This window comes from Stegostoma tigrinum, chromosome 27, assembly GCF_030684315.1.
Source record: "Stegostoma tigrinum isolate sSteTig4 chromosome 27, sSteTig4.hap1, whole genome shotgun sequence".
In the NCBI taxonomy this organism is placed as follows: Eukaryota; Metazoa; Chordata; class Chondrichthyes; order Orectolobiformes; family Stegostomatidae; genus Stegostoma; species Stegostoma tigrinum.
This window is the reverse complement of record NC_081380.1, coordinates 46,596,018-46,615,870: the sequence shown is the minus strand read 5'-3', so window position 1 is coordinate 46,615,870 and position 19,853 is coordinate 46,596,018. Positions and strand designations below refer to the sequence as shown.

Sequence of the window (19,853 nt, the reverse complement as noted above, 5' to 3'; positions counted from 1 at the left end):
CCACCCCGAGGTGGGGGGGGGAGAGAGAGGGGGAGAGAGAGAGAGAGAGAGAGAGAGACCCCACCCCCACCCCCGAGGTGGGGTGGGGGGGGGAGAGAGAGAGAGACCCCACCCCCACCCCGAGGTGGGGTGGGGGGGGAGAGAGAGAGAGACCCCACCCCCACCCCGAGGTGGGGTGGGGGGGGAGAGAGAGAGAGACCCCCCCACCCCGAGGTGGGGGGGGAGAGAGAGAGAGAGAGAGACCCCCCCACCCCGAGGGGTGGGGGCGGAGAGAGAGAGAGAGAGAGAGAGACCCCCCCCACCCCGAGGGGGGGGGAGAGAGAGAGAGAGAGAGAGACCCCCCCCACCCTGAGGTGGGGGGGGAGAGAGAGAGAGAGAGAGAGAGAGACCCCACCCCCACCCCGAGGTGGGGTGGGGGGGGAGAGAGAGAGAGACCCCCCCACCCCGAGGTGGGGGGGGGAGAGAGAGGGGGAGAGAGAGAGAGAGAGACCCCCCCCCACCCCGAGGGGTGGGGGGGGGGGGGAGAGAGAGAGAGAGAGAGAGAGAGACCCCACCCCCACCCCCACCCCGAGGTGGGGTGGGGGGGGGAGAGAGAGTGAGACCCCCCACCCCGAGGTGGGGGGGGAGAGAGAGGGGGAGAGAGAGAGAGAGAGACCCCCCCACCCCGAGGGGTGGGGGGGGGGGGGAGAGAGAGAGAGAGAGAGAGAGAGAGAGAGACCCCACCCCCACCCCGAGGTGGGGTGGGGGGGGGGAGAGAGAGAGAGAGACCCCCCCACCCCGAGGGGTGGGGGGAGAGAGAGAGAGAGAGAGAGAGAGACCCCACCCCCACCCCGAGGTGGGGTGGGGGGGGGAGAGAGAGAGAGACCCCCCCACCCCGAGGGGGCGGGGGAGAGTGAAAGACCCCCACCCCGAGGAGGGGGAGGGGGAGGGAGACCCCCATCCTGAAGGGAAAGATAGAGAGAGAGAGTGAGAGAGAGAGAGACACCCCACCACCCATAGTGGAAAGATAGATAGCTGGAGACAGAGAGCAAGAGAGACCCCCACCGTCGGGGGAGGGAGATATCTGAGGCTTTACAAAGCTCTGGTTCGACCACATTTAGAGCATGGTGCGTAGTTTTGGGCCCCATATCTCAGGAAGCGGGTCCAGAGGGGATTCAGTCGGATGACCCCCAGGATTGAAAGTCTTAACACATCAGGAATGTTTGAGGACCCTGAGTTGAGAAGGATGAGGGGTGGTCCTAAGTGAGCTTTACAGAAAACTGAAAGGCCTGGGTGGTGTGAACGCTGGGAAGATGTTCATTAGCAAGAGATATTAGGACCGAAGGGCATAGCCGTAGAGTAAAAGGAGGACTCCTTCGAACGGAGATAAAGAGAAACTTCTTCAGCCAGACAGTGCTGAATCTATGGAATTCATTGCTACAGAAGGCTGTGGAGGAGAGGTCATTGAGTATATTTAAGACAAAGATAGATAGGTTCTTGATTGCCAAGGAGTGCTCGTTGTAGGTGCTAACTAAATGCAGGTGGCTGTTGCTGTTCCTAACAATGGATTTGAGAACTGCTCCCCCGTCATCATCATGATGAATGTAAAGACTGGTGATTGTTTTGATGGGATTGAACCACTTGTTTGCAGGAGCTGGTAGCAGCGAGGCGATGGCCAAACTGGTCCAGTCCAGAACCAAGTTCCTGCCCCAGGAGTGGCACCTATCGAACAAGAGCCGCTACAACGATGCCGAGGTACAGCGCTCCCGGTCTGAGCGCCTGGTCTTGGAGAGCGAGAGGCTGGTGGGAGAGATCGAAAACAGCACCAGGAAAACCCAGCGAGACGTCAACAAGAAGCTCGGTGAGTGCTCTGCTGACTCTCCCTGCAGCCCGTCCACAAACTAGCATCCACTTCCCACCTCCTACCACTTCCTGCCACCATATTGTCATTTCCAAGGCGATAGGTGCTATCAGGACGGTATTGTAAAGCTTGAAACGGTTCAGAAAAGTATTACAAGAATGTTGCAGGGCATGGGGGGTGGGCGTTGGGTAGTTGGTGTGGGGTGCTGCATTGGCAGGGTGACTTAGGGTGGGGTGTGCAGTGGGGAGGGGCTGGGTTGAGGGTGGGGGGGGTGGGTGGATGGAGTGGGGTGGGGAGTGCCATGGGGAGGGGCTGGGTTGAGGTGGGGGATGGGTTGAAGTGGGAGGTGAGGTGGGGGCAGTGGGTTGGGGTGGGGGTGTGGATGGAGTGGGGTGGGGAGGGGCTGGGTTGAGGTGGGGGGTTGAGGTGGGGGATGGGTTGATGTGGGAGGTGAGGTGGGGGCAGTGGGTTGGGCTGGGGGTGTGGATGGAGTGGGGTGGGGAGTGCTGTGGGGAGGGGCTGGGTTGAGGTGGGGGGTGGGGTTGTGTGGTTGAGGGGCTGGGTTGGGGTGGAGGGTGTGCACTGGTGGGGGCTGTGGTGGGAGTATGGGGGTGAGGTTTGGGGGATTGTGTTTGGGGATAGTAGTGGGGTGGAGGAGTTCAGAGGGGTGGGGTGGGTTCAGTTTGGAGATTCAGCTGGGGTGTGTGGTAGGTGATGTTCTAGGGGTTTTCAGTGAGGGGTGTTTGTTGGGGGAGAGATGTTCAGAGGGGGGAGTGTGTGATGGTGGCAGAAGGAGGCCATTTGGCTCTCCAACCAGCGGTATGACTGAGGTGAGTGATGTGGGAGAATCACTAAGGGGCATTAGTGAACCAGATGGGTGTTTCGTTTAAATGCAGCAGCTTCGCAGAACTTATTGTCAATCAGTGTTTTAGTTTTGAGAATTCACTGAAGGGCATTATTAGGGCATTACTGACTGAGGTGTATAAGTTTATGAGGGACATAGACTGCGGGGATAGACATCCCCTTAGTCAATGGCTCAACAACAAGGGTTATAATATTAAAGTGAAAGGCAAGAGGTTTAGAGAGGATTTGAGGGAACATTTATTCCCCCAGAGGGTGTTGGGAATCCAGAATGCACTGCCTGGGAGGGGAGATGAGGCAGGAAATGTCACAATGTTCGATGATATCGATCTAAAGTGGGACTAGTGTAGGTATTAGTGTAGTGTTGGTGATATATAATTCTATGTACCCTCTGAATCTGTTTAACCTCCTGCAGCTCTTTCAATCCCTTGCAGTCTCTGTGCTCCTCCAACTCTGGCCCCCATTTCCATTGCTCCACCACTGACATCCATCCCTCCAGATGTCTGGGCTCTAAGCTCTGCACTTCTATCCTGAATCTTCTTCCCCTCTTTCTCCCCATTTATGAGGTTCCTAAAACCAGCTCTTAAACCAAGCTTTAGGACACTTGTCTCCTTATCTCTCTAGAAGTGACTTGGTGTCATACAATGTCTGTGTAATGCTCTTGTGGACTACTTTGGGGCATGTTACATTGCGCTGGTGCTGTATAAATGTACATTTATTGTTGTTGTAGATCAAAGGATTGAAGAGGTCACTTACTGGGAGAAAGAACTTAACACCAAGCTTGAGGAGCTCACAGATGAGACAGAACTCTTGATGGGTCAGAAGATCCGCTTGGAGAAAGCTCTGGACAGTTACTGTGCCCTTCTCTGCATCGCTCAGCAGTGCTTGCTCAATCGGTATGGACAGCCAGCTGGCCGGTGGTCAGCGGGGATGTAGACAGTGAGACAGAGGGGAGTTGTGGGGCCTGAAGCTGACCTGGATCCTGGAAATAAGCAGCTGATTTGGGGGAACGCAAACGGAAATATAGAGCCTCCCTTTTCTGCTCTTCATTCCTGAGCCAGGATCGGGCTGCAGTTCCCCACCTCACTTCACTCCGGTGACCATTCTGTCTCAGAGCAGCCCAGAGTCTGGCTTTTTTTGGAGAATGTTCTCACCAGGAGATTCTTGCAGGCAATTCCTAACTCAATTCACTTTAAAACCCAAAAAAGGTATCTTGAAGGTACTTTCAAAAGAAGGAGAAGCTGAGAAACTGGGGCAGAGAGAGATTTAGTGAGTGTGAATCTAGAGTGGGTGGTGGACAAACGTTCTCTCTGTGAGTAGATGCCAGGCTACTGTCACACACAGACAAGTGCAAATTTGCAACCCTCTCTTCCCCAAAAAACTGTTCATGCTGTGAATTAATTGGAATTTTGATGCTTTTCGTAGATAAAAAGTTAAGGATGCAAACTGGGTACATGGAGTAAAGAGACAGATCAGTCCCACCCTCCACCCGTTCTTTGAATCTCACCGAGCATCCCCACGCACAGTTAGACTTTATTCAATAATCAGTCAACAATAGTCAGGGTTAGCCCTTTTTAAAACAAATCTTCAGGATATGTGATTCACACTGGCTGGGCGGTGAATCTGGTGTAGGATGAGCAAGGAATTCTGTGATCCCGCTTTGCCAATGAGCTGCATGTTTGTTGGTAACTTTTGCAGAGAGAAGCGGGTTGGGATTGATTTGGTCCATGACGAAGTGGAGAGGGAGCTGCTGAAAGAGGTGGAGGTGATCCAGGGGATCATGGCTCTACTGAAACGCACCATTGACCAAACAGAGGAGCAGCTCAGGTAGGTGCTGACCTACTGCAATGACAGCTCCTGGTACGGAGGGGAATGGGTGGGAGGGTGTGTTGGAGGGAAGGGAGAGAAAGAGCCAGGAGAATGAACAGAACGACAGACTAAAACCAGGCATCTGGACAGTGATTAGCATCTTTGACAGGGTGTGATGTGCTGGGATGGACAATGGAATCATTGGGGAAGGAATGGGATCCAAACAGTTTTGTCCTTTAAAATATTTTTAAGGAGCCAGCTGTGCGTCGGTGGATAGCACTCTGGGCCCTGAGTTGCGGGGTAGGGGCGTGTGGTGGGGTTAAAGTCCCACCCTAGAGCTGTGAGCCCATATCCCACACACTGCCAGCGCGGTATGGAAGAAGTGCAGAGGCAGTCTTTTTGGGTGAGATGCTAAAACAAGGCTCATGGGCTTTGTCAAGTGGAGATATTTAAGGTCCTGTGGTCACTACTGAAGGGAAAGACACAGGGGTTCTCCCCCAGGCACTGTGGCCGACCATGACTCCTCCCCGGCAATGACCTGAGATCACTATTAGGCTGTTACTTTTGGGATCTTGCTATGCTCAAACCACCTACTGTGTTTCCTACATCCAATCAGTGACTGAACTTGTAAACAGCTCCAGGTCATTCTAAGGTCACACGGGGTGTTCTAGAAGTCTGCCCTTTCTTCATCTGATATAACATGCGGTAAACTCCATCAAACTCTTTCTCCTCCCCCCCCTCCACCCCCCCCAATCCCCTTCCAGGTTAAATCGTTCCGCTAAGTTTTATTTGGAGAAAGATTTGAAAGACAAGTCCGTCGCTCTGAAGCTGGACAAGTTCACTGCAAACCTGACCAACAACTCTCCAAGCATTGTATACTCGCCCAATGTGGTCAGGATCGAGGGAAAGTAAGCGTACTTCATGCTCATGGTGCTGAAGGGTGTGAACTATAACCTCCTGTTCGCCAGCAGGAGCTGCGCTCAGAGAGACTGAGAACTGTATTCTTGTAAGGTGCAGTGTGTTTGATGTGGTTTGTGGAGGATTGGCTCTGGTCTGGAATCTTGTTGGATGAATACCGAGCTCCAGCAGTGCTCACTGCTGTCGGTCAGGCTCCAAACACGGGCTCAGAGCTGTGCTGGTGTGGTGGTGACCTCCTTCTCTCCAGGAATGAACTCTACCTCACCACTTGTATAATCACAGGAGGGAGGAGATGGAATGAACTACCTGAGGACGTGGTGGATGCAGGCACGATTACAACATTACAAAGATGCTTGGATAAGTGCATGGATAGGACAGGCTTAGAGGGATATGGACCAGGAAGAGGCAGGTGGGACTAGTTTAGTTTGGGATTTGTTGGCCATGGATTGGTTGGACCGAAGGCTCTTGTTTCTATCCTTCCTATGAGTCTATGAATCCTCCTGACTAATATTGTCAGACAGGGCACCACGCTGATGATTGAAAGATGGATTAGTCACTGAACGGCCAGCTCATACAGACAGCAGCCATTAGTTAGGCACAGGGGGCTCTGGGCTCATCGTATTGGCCCTTTGGAACTCCCATGCACCTCCAGGGGGCCATTGGTGCTAAGTGCTAATGGTCCACCTCACCCACTTAAAGGCATTTGTAGGAGATGAGAAGGAAAGCTACTGGTTACATTGAGGATCAGGTCAGTGAAATCTTCTGTGGAGCAAGAGGAGGGAAAGCCAGGGGATTCAGGATCTGCCACTGCGATCCATGGTGGTAACCAGTGATCATGGTTCTGCCCTGATCAGTGGCTAGTTTATTCAGTCTGGCCAGTCTCAGATGACCGCCTGTGGAACATCAATGTAAAATTAGCCGCTGTGCTCCCATGTAAAACAGCAATGACTGCTTTTCAGAAAATACTCGATACAGAATCAGAGGCCAATGCAGTACTGGCTGAGACCATTCTTAATCTTTGGAATTTCCTACCCAGGGAGCAGTGGGAGCTCTATCATTGAGCAGGTACAAGACTGGGATCAATACGTTTAGGGGAGACATCAGATTTATTCAGAGAGTGGTCGCGGCATGAAATGCATTGCCAGAGAGGGTAGTGAAGTCGGCCTCATTAGAGGCATTTAAGCGGCTCTTAGATAGGCATATGGATGATAGAATAAGGTAGAGGTGGAGGTTAGATAAACCTTAGGTTTAGGGTAAAGGTTCGGCACAACATCGTGGGTCAAAGGGCCTGTACTGTGCTGTACTGTTCTATGTTCTATGTTCTATGTTTCTGACCATTAATCAATTAAGGGATACGACATTGTGGCATTGAGGCAGACGATCAGCCATGGGGCACATTTCAGTGGGCTGAATGGCCGCCTCCTCTTCCTATGTCAGGAAATTTTAATAAAGTGGATGAAAGTGTATACAATGGACCTCAACGTAGCAGGAGGGGAGCTGATGATTGAGCAGAGATTGGGAGTGAGGGCAGGGCTTGCGAGTGGGAGTGAATACGGGGTTGGGTGAGTGACGGGGTGTCTGGGGTAGTGAAGGCTGGATTTGGCGATGGGAGCGAGGGTAGGCTTGGCTGTGGGAGCTGGGGTGGTGAGGGCAGGGCTGGGCAGTGTGAGTGAGGGTGGGGCATGGGTGGTGAAGGCTGGGTTTGGCAGGAGGGCGAGGATGGGGTGGTGACGGCGGTTGTGAAGGCACTGAGGGCAGGGCTGGGGGTGGAGCGGGAGAGGTGGAGGGCAGGGCTGGGGGTGGAGCGGGGGAGGTGGAGGGCAGGGCTGGGGGTGGAGCGGGGGAGGTGGAGGGCAGGGCTGGGGGGGGTGGCGGGAGAGGTGGAGGGCTGGAAGGGGGTGGTGGGTGGGGTGAAGGACGGGGCTGGTGGGGAGGCGGCGGGAGGGGCGGAGGGCGGGGCTGGTGAGGAGGCACTGGCGGGCGGGGCTGGTGGGGGCAGAGGGCGGGACGCGGAGGGCGGGAGGGGCGGACTGGTGGCAGGGCGGTGGAGGGCGGGGCTGGTAGGGGGGACGGTGGCGGGCGGGGCTGGGGGTTGGCGGGAGATGTGGAGGGCAGGAGTGAGGGTGGTGGTGGGTCCTGCAAGTGGGCCTGTGGTGGCAGTAATGAGGGTGGACCGGGGGGGGGGTGCAGTAGGGCGGGCGTGGCATTGGGATGTGTGGGCGGGCCTGGGGATCGTGCTGGGGGCATGTGGGTTTAAGGGTGGGGCTGGGTCAGTGAGGGGCAGGGCTGGGGGGTGGAAGTGAGGTCGGGCTGGGGGTCTGGGGGCAGGCTTGAAGGTGGGGCTGGGAGAAGGTGCAGGCGTGGGGTGCGGGGCTGTGGGGCGGGCGTACGGGCGAGGCTGGTTCAGTCAGGGGCCAGGCTGGGCTGGGGGGGATGGGCGTAAGGGTCACTGAGGGGGGCAGGAGTGAGGCAGGGCTGGGGAATGAGGACAGGGTTGGGGGTCGGGGTGAGGGTAAGCCTGGGGGAGGAGGAGGAGGAGAATTTGACAAACAGCGGAATGTTCTCCAGCTGCTGGAGGAGTGTGTGGAAGGGAGAATGTAGTTTTGGGTTACTCTTTGCCTTTTGGTGGAGGACGCTGGGGGTGTGAACCTCCGAGCCATTCTGACAGAGTGACATGGGAGAACGCATTCCCGGGAGCAGGTTTGGTGAGCAGAGGGACAAAGACCAGGGCTAGGCATCGTGGGGACCAGTTAGAGCTTTTGGGACTGTTGTGGAGGGATTTGTGCTGGGTAGTGGGATCAAAAGACAAGAGAGCAAAGAGATTCCATTCGTTTAGTGCAGTTCACCAGCTGGTTAGCTCTTGCAAAGGGCTGCCTCAGGCATGATGGACAGAATGGCACTGTGTCATTCCCTAACTACAGAGTAACCACTGTCTAAAGTCAGTGAAGGAGCAAGTTTGTGGGTTGAATGGTCTCCTGCTCCTCCTTCATGCTCCTGCATTCCATCCTTTGTTTATCTTTGATCTGTCTTTACAGCTCGGTCACGCCCCAGGAGTGGCAAGATTTCACCAACAGAAATATCATAAATGCTGACAAACAGAAAACTAACTCGATGGCTATGCGTTCCCTGATTGACGATATCTTATCACAAACTACAGATGACATGCATAAACAAGTGGAGGCTGTGAACCGTGCCTTTAAATTCCGCATTCAAGAAACAAGGGATGCCAAATGCAAACTAGAAAAGCATTTGAGTAAGGTAACACCTGCCTATCCTTGGAGACACTTAGCAAAGCATCTCCAGACTTTGTGCTAGATCCCATTTGCTCTGTCATTTCAGATAGCTCCTTACACCTCCAAAAAAAACTGCTTTACTTCACTCGCCTCAAATAAACCAAAGATCTGCGCTGCTGATGATCTGAGACAACCAAAATGGGAAGTATCAGAGAAACTCAGCAGGTCTGGAAGCCTTAAGATCCCTGGAACTTGAAAATTTAGCTGTTTCTGTCACCACAGAAGCTGCTGGACAGAGCTGCTGAGTTTCTCCAGCACTCTGAGTTTGTGACCATTGCAGCCTCATCTGGAGTATTCCATTCAGTTCTGGGCACTGTCCTTCAGGATGGGAGGGCACTGGAGAGAGTGCAGGAAAGATTCACAGACTAGTTTTGGAGATGAGGAACGTCACTGATGTAGACAGACCAGAGAGTTGAGAAGAGAAGGCTCACAGGAGGAGCAGTGGGGACAGACTGCACCAAACGGTGGAAGGACCCAGAATAATTTGATAAGGTTCCCCATGGTAGGCTCATTCAGAAGGTCAGGAAGAATGGGATACAGGGGAACTTCGCTGTCTGGATACAGAATTGGCTGGCCAACAGAAGACAGCGAGTGGTAGTAGAAGGAAAATATTCTGCCTGGAAGTCAGTGGTCAGTGGGGTTCCACAGGGCTCTGTCCTTGGGCCTCTACTGTTTGTAATTTTTATTAATGACTTGGATGAGGGGATTGAAGGATGGGTCAGCAAGTTTGCAGACGACACAAAGGTCAGAGGTGTCGTTGACAGTATAGAGGGCTGTTGTAGGCTGCAGTGGGACATTGACAGGATGCAGAGATGGGCTGAGAGGTGGCAGATGGAATTCAACCTGGATAAATGCGAGGTGATGCATTTTGGAAGGTCGAATTTGAAAGCTGAGTACAGGATTAAGGATAGGATTCTTGGCAGCGTGGAGGAACAGAGGGATCTTGGTGTGCAGATACATAGATCCCTTAAAATGGCCACCCAAGTGGACAGGGTTGTTAAGAAAGCATATGGTGTTTTGGCTTTCATTAACAGGGGGATTGAGTTTGAGTCGTGAGATCTTGTTGCAGCTCTATAAAACTTTGGTTAGACCGCACTTGGAATACTGCGTCCAGTTCTGGTTGCCCCATTATAGGAAAGATGTGGATGTTTTGGAGAGGGTTCAGAGGAGGTTTACCAGGATGCTGCCTGGACTGGAGGGCTTATCTGATGGAGAGGTTGACTGAGCTTGGACTTTTTTCATTGGAGAAAAGGAGGAGAGGGGACCTAATCGAGGTATACAAGATAATGAGAGGCATAGATTATGTTGATAGCCAGAGACTATATTTCCCAGGGCAGAAATGGCTAGCACGAGGGGTCATAGTTTTAAGCTGGTTGGAGGAAAGTATAGAGGGGATGTCAGAGGCGGGTTCTTTACATAGTGAGTTGTGAGAGCATGGAATGCGTTGCCAGCAGCAGTCGTGGAAGCAAGGTCATTGGGGTCATTTAAGAGACTGCTGGACATGCATATGGTCACAGAAATTTGAGGGTGCATACATGAGGATCAATGGTCGGCACAACATCATGGGCTGAAGGGCCTGTTCTGTGCTGTACTGTTCTATGTTCTAAGTGGGCCCAGGTTTAGGGATAATTGGGAAAAGAAGCAATGAGGATGTTCATGTAGTGTTATCCAGAATTACACGGCCACAGAGCATGGTGCAAACAGGTTCAGTCCAGCCTTTGTTACTGACAGGTTTCATGTTTTAAAGCAAATATCTACCCTGTTCTCAGCACCGCACTTTAATTTATGTTGTATTGTTCAGTTGCCTACCACTACTAGTGGACGATGTGGAGGTGCTGGTGTTGGACTGGGGTGGACAATGCCAGAAACCATTTGACACCAGGTTATAGTCCATCAGGTTTATTTGAAAACACAAGCTTTCGGAGACTCGCTCCTCCTTCAGGTGTTAGAGCGAGAGGTAGTATCAGGCACAGAATTTATAAGGAAGAGATCAAAGGGTCACACCATTGATGAGGATGTACGAAACAAGCCTGAGATGTTAAATGTCTAATCAGTTAGAAGGTTTTAATTGATTAATATGTATATGTAAATCTCTGAATTTCTTTCACGTCACGATCCTGAGAGAACTTTAAGATTTTATCAGTGTAATCACACTTGACAAATCTGGTGTAATTCTACGAAGATGTAACCAGTAGAGTCGACAAGGGGGAGCCAGTCAATGTGGTGTATTTGGACTTGGGGGAAGTGTTGACAAAGTCCCACATAAGAGATTAATGTGCAAGATTAAAGTGCAAATGTATTGAGATGGATAGAAAACTTATTGGCAAAGAGGAAACAAACAGTAAGATTTAGTGGGTCTTTTTCCAAATGGCAGGCAGTAAGTAGTGGGTGCCACAGGGATTCGTGCTTGGACCCCAGCTATTCACAATATATATTAATGATTTGGATGAGGGAACAAAATGTTACATCTGCAGATTTGGAGATGATACCAAGTTGGGTGGAAAGGCAAACGGTGACGAGGATGCAGAGATCTGGACAGGTTGGGTGAGTGGGCAAATCAATGGCAGATGCAGTATAATTTGGATAAGTGTGAGGTTATTCACTTTGGAAGCAAAAACAAGGCGGCAGATGACGAGCTGAATGGCTGTAAACTAGTAGAGGGGAGTATGCAGTGTCCTTGAGCACCAGTCGCTGAAGGTAAGCCTGCAGGTGCAGCAGGTAGTAGAGAAGAAGACAGTATGTTGGCCTTCATTACGAGAGGTTTCGAGTACAGGAGCAGCAATGTGTTGTTGCAGTTATACAGGGCTTTGGTGAGACCACACCTGCAATATTGTGTCTCCTTTTCTGAGGAAGGATGCTCTTGCTCTCGAGGGAGTGCAGTGAAGGGTTACCAGGCTGGTTCCGGGAATGGCCGGTCCGGTGTATGAGGAGAGATTGACGAGGTTAGGATTGTTTTCGCTGGAGTTCAGATGAATGACGGGGAATCTCATAGAGATTTATAAAATTCTAACAGGAGTAGACAGGGTAGATGCAGGGAGGATGTTCCCGATGGTGGGTGTGTCCAGAACCAGGGGTCACAGTCTAAGGATTTGGGGTAGACCATTTAGGACGGAGATGAGGAGACATTTCTTCACTCAGACAGTGGTGAGCCTGTGGAATTCATTACCACAGGAAGTAGGTGATGTCAAAACATTGAATGTATTTGAGAGGTGACTAGATATAACACCTGGGGTGAATGGGGTCAAAAGTTATGTGGAGAAAGCAGGATTAGGCTAATTAGTTCGATGATCAGCCATGATGGTGAAGAATAGCGCAACAGGCTCAAAGGGCAGAATGGTCTCCTCCTGCTCCATCTTCTATATTTCTATAAAACCATAAGAAATAGGAACAGGAGCAGGCCATTTGGCCATGCAGTGGGGTCATAGCTGATCCAACATTCCTCACATCCTCTTTCCTGCCCATTCCCTGTCGCCCTTGATTCCCTGACTTATCAAGAATTTATCTGAGCCTTAAATACACACAGTGCAGGCTGCAGCCCCCTGAAGTCTACGCTTTGTTGTTCACTGGGTTTTGCATTATCTGTACACTTGTGAAGTGCTGCCCTGTAAACCTGGGCCCAGCTTGTTTGCAGAAACACTGGGATGTCCTGAACAATTTTATGGGGGTTATCTGCATTTTAATCACGCTCACACGGTTTTAGTTGATCTCCCTCAGGTGCTGGATGAGATTTCCTCGCAGGAAAAGAACATTGACCTGCTGAGAAAGGCCATTATGGACGAGGAAGGACCCATGATGGTGGCTCAGACACGGCTGGATACACGGACTAAACGGCCGAACGTGGAGCTGGTCCGAGACCCAGCACAGTACCGGCTGGTCTCGGAGGTGAAGGAGATCACAGACGATGTCAGCAGGTCAGTTACACCCGCTGGGAGATTTGCACAGGGGCCAGGGAAGGAGCAGGTATCGTGTGTAGACTGAGAACATCAGACAGTGTAGGGATGGAGAGGGGGTGCTGAGGGTGAAAAAGGGTATTCTGATCCCCACCGCCCCTGCAGGATTAGCTGCAAAGGTGAAAGGCCCCATATTATTACTGCAAACCAGTGACAATTAGTCAGTTCAGGGTCAGCCATTGGGTCCTAGTCAGCTCCATGAATGAGCAACACAACTAATCCCATAGCAGTGTAGAGGGAGCTTTACTCTGTATCTAACCCCGTGCTGTGACTGTTTGATGGAGGACAGTGTAGACGGAGCTTTACTCTGTATCTAACTCCATGCTGCCCCTGTCCCTGGGAGTGTTTGATGGAGGACAGTGTAGAGGGAGCGTTACTCTGTATCTAACCCCACGCTGTCCCCGTTGTGGGGAGAGTGTAGAGGGAGCTGAACGCTGTCTAACTCGGAGCGTGGTGTTTGATTCCTGGAGATGAGGTGACCTGGGTGATAATCTCTGGTTGTCCCAAGCCATGCTGATGGGAACTGACTGTCTGATTGGGCAGGCTGCAGCAGACTCTGGCTCAGGCCGAAGCTGAGTTGCGAGGCCTGCGACGGAACCAGCTCTCCTTGGAGGAAGAGATCGAAATCAAGACCAACAGCTTGTATATCGATGACGTTCAGTGTATGAACCTGAGGAATTCCATCTCTGTCAATCACTTCTAATAATACAGGAGCACATCTCCATGAGATTGTCAGCACTGTCAGAGTGAGAAATCTGATTTAATGTACCATAAAGAGCATTTTATAATTGTGAAGTTGCCCTTTATTTGTATTTCTTTCCCCGTCCTACTGTATCTATATATAATTGTCAGAGTAACAATAAATCCTTTTAAAATTATTTAATGCTGTTTTAATTTTAGTATCTGGCACCATTCAGATTGAATGGACGTGTTGGGGGCTGGGTTCTGGTGACTCTGTTTGGGAGGGTGTAATTACATGATCTTGTGCCTCCTTACCTTTGGTCCTCTGACCTGCCAATCCTAATGGAGCCCACCTCTACTTTCAATGATTGGCTGTTCACCTTGCAACAACCTCTACTATTGTTTAAATTCATAAACTAACATAATCCAGATCAAGTATTTTCTAACTCTTTGTTTAATCTCCATTTATACTTCTCCTGGGCGTTGCTGCCAGCTGTGCTCCCCGATGGTTTATCCTTAATTTCTAGAGGTTTCCAAGTGAATCCTGTAGAATTGTTGATCCCATTCTCCCAGGCTTGATTGCATGTACCTGTTCAACATAACAAGCAAGCCCAGCTCAATCTTCCAATTCTGTGGAATTATTTTTTAATCACATGTGGGATGTGGGTGTCTCTGGCTGGGCCCAGCACTCCCCGTCCCCAGTTGCCCCTTGAGAAGGTGGGGGTGAGCTGCTGCCTTGACCCCCTGCAGTCTGTGTGCTGTGGGTTGACCCACAACACCCTTAGGGAGGGAATTCCAGGATTTTGACCCAGTGACACTGTAGGGAGGGTGATATATTTCCAAGTCAGGATGGTGAGTGGCCTGGAGAGGAACTTACCTGTGGTAGTGTTCCCATGTGCCTGCTGCCCTTGTGCTTCCAGATGGAAGTGGTTGTGGGTTTGGAGGGTGATGCCTGACGATCTTTGGTGAATTTCTATTTGAGAGCATTCCCTGGGTGAGAAGGTTGCTCTCCGATAAGAGGTTAAGCAAATTTAGCCAGCATTCTCTGGCGCTTAGAGGAGTGAGAGGGGGATCTCAGTGAAATTTTCTAGATTCTAAAGGAGTTTGCCAGGTGGATTCTGTAATTGAGGGGAATGGCTTTTGCACTGGAATTCCTCCAGTATCATCAGTCAATACAACTCCTGACATTGCACTGAGGGCCAAACCCAGACAGGCTAAAATCACATTATGTATCTATTTCACTTCACAACATACACAGAATAAGGGAAGACAGTGAGTAATAGTTTCGTGTATGTATGATGAGGGACTTTTAAAATCCTCGCCTGGTGTCAGGAAAAATATTTCTTCATTAAGCACCAGAGACCTGTGTTCGATTCCAGCCTCGGGTAACTGTCTGGGTGGAGTTTGCACATTCTCCCTGTGTCCGCGTGGGTTTCCTCCCACAGTCCAAAGATGTTTGTGTATAGGTGGATTGGCCATGCTAAATTGCCCATAGTGCCCGGGTGTGTGCAGGCTCGATGGGTGAGCCATGGGAAATGCCAGGATAGGGGGAATGGGTAAAGGAGTGGGATGCTCTTCAAAAGGTCAGTGTGGATTCAATGGGCCAAATGACCTGCCCCCAGCCTGTGGGGAACCCCAACCAGACAATGACCTCTGCACAGACACAGATTCCCAGCTCCTTGCAGTTTCTCTTGGATTTAGACAAGGGATTGAGCTCATTACCTTCAAAGTGCAAAGACACCAGCATGCAACCCCCCCACCCCCGGCCAGCCCTGTATCTCCATTTCACTAACAGCTGTCAATGAAGCGGTTTTACTAAAATGACAGTTGTGGCTTCACAATGTGCAGCAAACATACCTTCTGTGCTAGACCTTCTCCACTGCACAAATAGTTATTTTCCATCAGACATTTCCCCTCTAGCGAGGGCGATGCCTTACAGCGAGACACGAACAGTGGAGTACGCTCCACCCAGAGCTCCTCTGCTCGGCCTTTTTTCACTTTCGCTTCTCTTTCTTCCCTCTGTTTCTACCAGGTCCCTGTGGCTGTGATTGATGGGGTGGGGGGTGGGGAGAGCTGTGTGTGAGGGTGCTGGGGGGGGGTGGAGGGAGTCCCAGAGCTGTGTGTGTGAGGGTGGTGGGGAGGTGGAGGGAGTCCCAGAGCTGTGCGTGAGGGTGGTTGGGGGGGGAGCGGGGAGAGCTGTGTGTGAGGGTTGTGGTGGGGGGGGGGGGAGCTCTGTGTGGGGGTGCTGGGGGTGTGGAGGGAGTCCCAGAGCTGTGTGTGAGGGTAGTGGTGGCGGGGGTGGGGGGGGAGAGCTGTGTGTGTGAGGGTGGTGGGGGGTTGGAGGGAGTCCCAGAGCTGTGTGTGAGGGTGGTGGGGGGGGCGAGAGCTGTGTGTGTGAGGATGGTGGGGAGGTGGAGGGAGTCCCTGAGCTGTGTGTGAGGGTTGTAGGGGGGGGTGGAGGGAGTCCCAGAGCTGTGTGTGATGTTGGAAGGGGGGGGGGCGCACTGGAGGTTTGGAACGGAATGGGAGAATTGTTGGACTGGGGGCTGGCACGGAATGGGGCGGGGGGATGTGCTGAGTTGCTGTGATCTGAAATTCTGTAATGTCAGTCCTTCATCTATGTTATAACTACCATTACTCCAACTTTTTTAAAGACAGTGTTAGTAATGCTACAAGTTTTCCTTTCGTTCCTCTTTGTATCCAAGATCTATCCGAGGCACTTGTACTGAGGGTGACCCCATAGAGCCAGCCCTTACCAAAACTTCGCACTGTACTCCTGTCCTGGAGGAGACATGACAATGAAGGATGTTCGATTCTACTCTGTACTGTCAGGGATAATGGGAACTGCAGATGCTGGAGAATCCAAGACAATAAAATGTGAGGCTGGATGAACACAGCAGGCCAAGCAGCATCTCAGGAGCACAAAAGCTGACGTTTAGGGTCTAGACCCTTCATCAGAGAGGGGCATGGGGTGAGGGTTCTGGAATAAATAGGGAGAGAGGGGGAGGCGGACCGAAGATGGAGAGAAAAGAAGATAGGTGGAGAGGAGAGTATAGGTGGGGAGGTAGGGAGGGGATAGGTCAGTCCAGGGAAGACGGACAGGTCAAGGAGGTGGGATGAGGTTAGTAGGTAGGAAATGGAGGTGCGGCTTGAGGTGGGAGGAAGGGATAGGTGAGAGGAAGAGCAGGTTAGGGAGGCAGAGACAGGTTGGACTGGTTTTGGGATGCAGTGGGTGGAGGGGAAGAGCTGGGCTGGTTTTGGGATGCAGTGGGGGGAGGGGACGAACTGGGCTGGTTTAGGGATGCGGTGGGGGAAGGGGAGATTTTGAAGCTTGTGAAGTCCACATTGATACCATTGGGCTGCAGGGTTCCCAGGCGGAATATGAGTTGCCGTTCCTGCAACCTTCGGGTGGCATCATTGTGGCAGTGCAGGAGGCCCATGATGGACATGCCATCTAAAGAATGGGAGGGGGAGTTAAAATGGTTCGTGACTGGGAGGTGCAGTTGTTTAGTGCGAACCGAGCGGAGGTGTTCTGCGAAGCGGTCCCCAAGCCTCCACTTGGTTTCCCCAATGTAGAGGAGGCCACACTGGGTACAATGGAAGCAGTATACCACATTGGCAGATGTGCAGGTGAACCTCTGCTTAATATGGAAAGTCATCTTGGGGCCTGGCATAGGGGTGAGGGAGGAGGTGTGGGAGCAAGTGTAGCACTTCCTGCGGTTGCAGGGGAAGGTGGCAGGTGTGGTGGGGTTGGAGGGCAGTGTGGAGCGAACAAGGGAGTCACGGAGAGAGTGGTCTCTCCGGAAAGCAGACGGAGTGGGGATGGAAAAATGTCTTGGGTGGTGGGGTCGGATTGTAGATGGCGGAAGTGTCGGAGGATGATGTGTTGTACCCGGACGTTGGTGGGGTGGTATGTGAGAACGAGGGGGATCCTCTTTTGGCGGTTGTTGCAGGGGCGGGGTGTGAGGGATAAGGAGCAGGAAATGCGGTGAACACGGTTGAGGGGGTTCTCGACCACCATGGGGGGGGGATGTTGCGGTCCTTGAAGAATGAGGACATCTGGGATGTGCGGGAGTGGAATGCCTCATTCTGGGAGCAGGTGCGGCGGATGCAAAGGAATTGGGAATAGGGGATGGAATTTTTGCAGGATGGTGGGTGGGAGGAGATGTATTCCAGGTAGCTGTGCGAGTCGTTGAGCTTAAAATGGACATCGGTTTGTCGGTGGTTACCTGAGACGGAGACTGAGAGGTCCAGGAAGGTGAGGGATGTGCTGGAGATGGCCCAGGTGAACTTGAGGTTGGGGTGGAAGGTGTTGGTGAAGTGGATGAACTGTTCAAGCTCCTCTGGGGAGCAAGAGGCGGCGCCGATACAGTCATCAATGTAACAGAGGAAGAGGTGGGACTTTGGGCCAGTGTAGGTGTGGAAGAGGGACTGTTCCACGTAACCTACAAAGAGGCAGATATAGCTTGGGCCCATGCGGGTATCCAGGCCACCCCCTTTGTCTGTAGGAAGTGGGAGGAATCAAAAGAGAAGTTGTTGAGGGTGAGGATGAGTTCGGCCAGGTGGACGAGGGTGTTGGTGAAGGGGGACTGGTCGGGCCTGCGGGACAGGAAGAAGCGGAGGGCCTTTAGGCCATCTGTATGGGGAATGCACGTGTATAGGGACTGGACGTCCATGGTAAAGATGAGGTGTTGGGGACCAGGGAATTGGAAGTTCTGGAGGAGGTGGAGGGCGTGGGTGGTGTCACAGACGTAGGTAGGGAGTTCCTGGACCAAGGGGGAGAAAATGGAGTCCAGATAGGTGGAGATGTGTTCGGTGGGGCAGGAGCAGGTGGAGACAATGGGTCAATCAGGGCAGGCAGGTTTGTGGATTTTAGGAAGGAGACAGACGTGGGCGGTGCGTGGTTGGGGAACAATGAGGTTGGAGGCTGTGGGTGGGAAGTCCCCTGAGGTGATGAGGTTGTGGGCGGTTTGGGAGATGATGGTTTGGTGCTCGGGGGTGGGGTCATGATCAAAGGGGCGGTAGGAGGAGGTGTCGGAGAGTTGGCATTTGGCCTCGGCGATGTAGAGGTCAGTGCGCCATACTACCACTGCGCCACCCTTGTCTGCGGGTTTGATGGTGAGGTTGGGGTTGGAGTGGACCTGGTCTGGCATATATGACTCCAGACCCATAGCTTAACTGCCTCAGGGCAATAAATGCTGCCTAGCAGCGATGCCCTCATTCTGTGAATTAATTTTTTTAAAAATCTAGTCATTACCGCATTGTTGTTTGTGGGATATTATTGTGCAGCTGTTGTGTTTTTGATACTGCAGCATTGACTAAACTTGGAACAGATTTCGTCAGCTGTCAAGTGTCCTGCGTTGAGAAAGGCACTACAGAATTGCAGGAGTCTGTGTACTGGGCCCTGTGCTCAGCACGTGGTGGCAGCTTCGCCAGTGAGGTTCCTGCTCTCTATCCAGAATCTCCTGCACACAGGCTGGGAAACAGCCCGCGTCCCCATGTCCCAGCAAAATGCAGCATTGATTGTCCAGCTCACAGAAGCAGCAGCTCAGCATTTCTCTGTGCATTCAGCTGGGGAGGAGGAAACACCCAGCCTGGTCCCTCTCCTCCCCCCTACTCCTCTCTCTCTCTCTCTCTCTCTCTCTCTCTCTCTCCCCCGCCATCTGCAATCTCCACCTGCCCTCCATGGTCTCAGCCCTCCCTCTGATTCTCTGAAGCATTTTAATTTTAGTATTTTTTCCTTAACTTATTTTTCTACTGAACCTGTTCAGAGATGTTATTATGCACCTCTGGAACAGGTGGTAAACTGAACCCGGGCCTCCTGGTCCAGGGACAGGGACACTAGCACTGCACCACAATAAAGATTTTAATAGCTTCACCATCTGTGGCTTAGCTCCCAAACTCTGGAATTGCCTCCCTCATCCTCAGTGTTTCCACCGGTTCCAAGCCACGGAAGCAGGAGTAGGCCACTCGGCCCTTTGAGCCTGCTACCCCATTGGAGAGGATCATGGCTGACTTGTTGTTGGCTCATCTCTGCTCTGATTTTCAGCCTGAGCTGCAGAACCCTCAAATCATCTCAGCCTCAGCCTCATCTATATTCATTAACGCAGTCCCCACTGCTCCCTGGAGGAAGAGAATTCCTCACTGAATTCCCAAGGTGCGAGAGAAGGAATTTCTCCTCATCAGAAGGGCCTGCATTATGGTATCCGCTTCTTCCGGTCTCTCTCACAACAGGGACCATTCTTTCACAATCTTGTATGTTTCACAGGAATCCTCTCTCTTTTTCTTCAAGTCCAACAGATATAGATATAACCTGCTGGATCTTTGCTCATGGGATTACCCCAGCCACCCCAATCCCAGGGCTCCATCAAATCTTTTAAAAGGTTACAGGCGCTGTGTAAATACCAGTGGAAAATGAGAGACCAGGGTTAGGGTCTGGGAGCGGGGGGGGGGGGGGGGGGGGGGGGGGGGTAAAAACTTCTCCGAGCTGAGACCACATCT

At 52.1% G+C, this 19,853-nt stretch overlaps 2 protein-coding genes across 4 annotated transcripts in view; one reads left to right on the top strand and one right to left on the bottom strand.

The window, feature by feature from the left end:
- The window catches only part of LOC125464616 (inositol polyphosphate 5-phosphatase K-like), a 60,211-nt gene that overhangs the window by 22,171 nt on the left and 18,187 nt on the right, over positions 1–19,853 (bottom strand). Inside the window, exon 11 of one of the 3 annotated variants that reach the window (XM_059655442.1) lies at positions 13,122–13,941. The exons of the other annotated variants lie outside the window; for them this stretch is intronic. Coding sequence (XP_059511425.1) covers positions 13,876–13,941 — 66 coding nt within the window. The 3' untranslated portion in view covers positions 13,122–13,875. Of the gene's footprint in view, positions 1–13,121; positions 13,942–19,853 lie in introns of those variants that run through there. 3 annotated transcript variants of the gene reach the window in all.
- On the top strand, positions 1,610–13,549 carry tekt1 (tektin 1). Its single transcript, XM_059655439.1, has 7 exons — positions 1,610–1,840; positions 3,432–3,597; positions 4,400–4,528; positions 5,275–5,418; positions 8,464–8,686; positions 12,436–12,632; positions 13,215–13,549. The coding sequence occupies exons 1-7, from the start codon at positions 1,651–1,653 to the stop codon at positions 13,372–13,374; spliced, it is 1,209 nt and encodes a 402-aa protein (XP_059511422.1). The 5' UTR covers positions 1,610–1,650; the 3' UTR covers positions 13,375–13,549.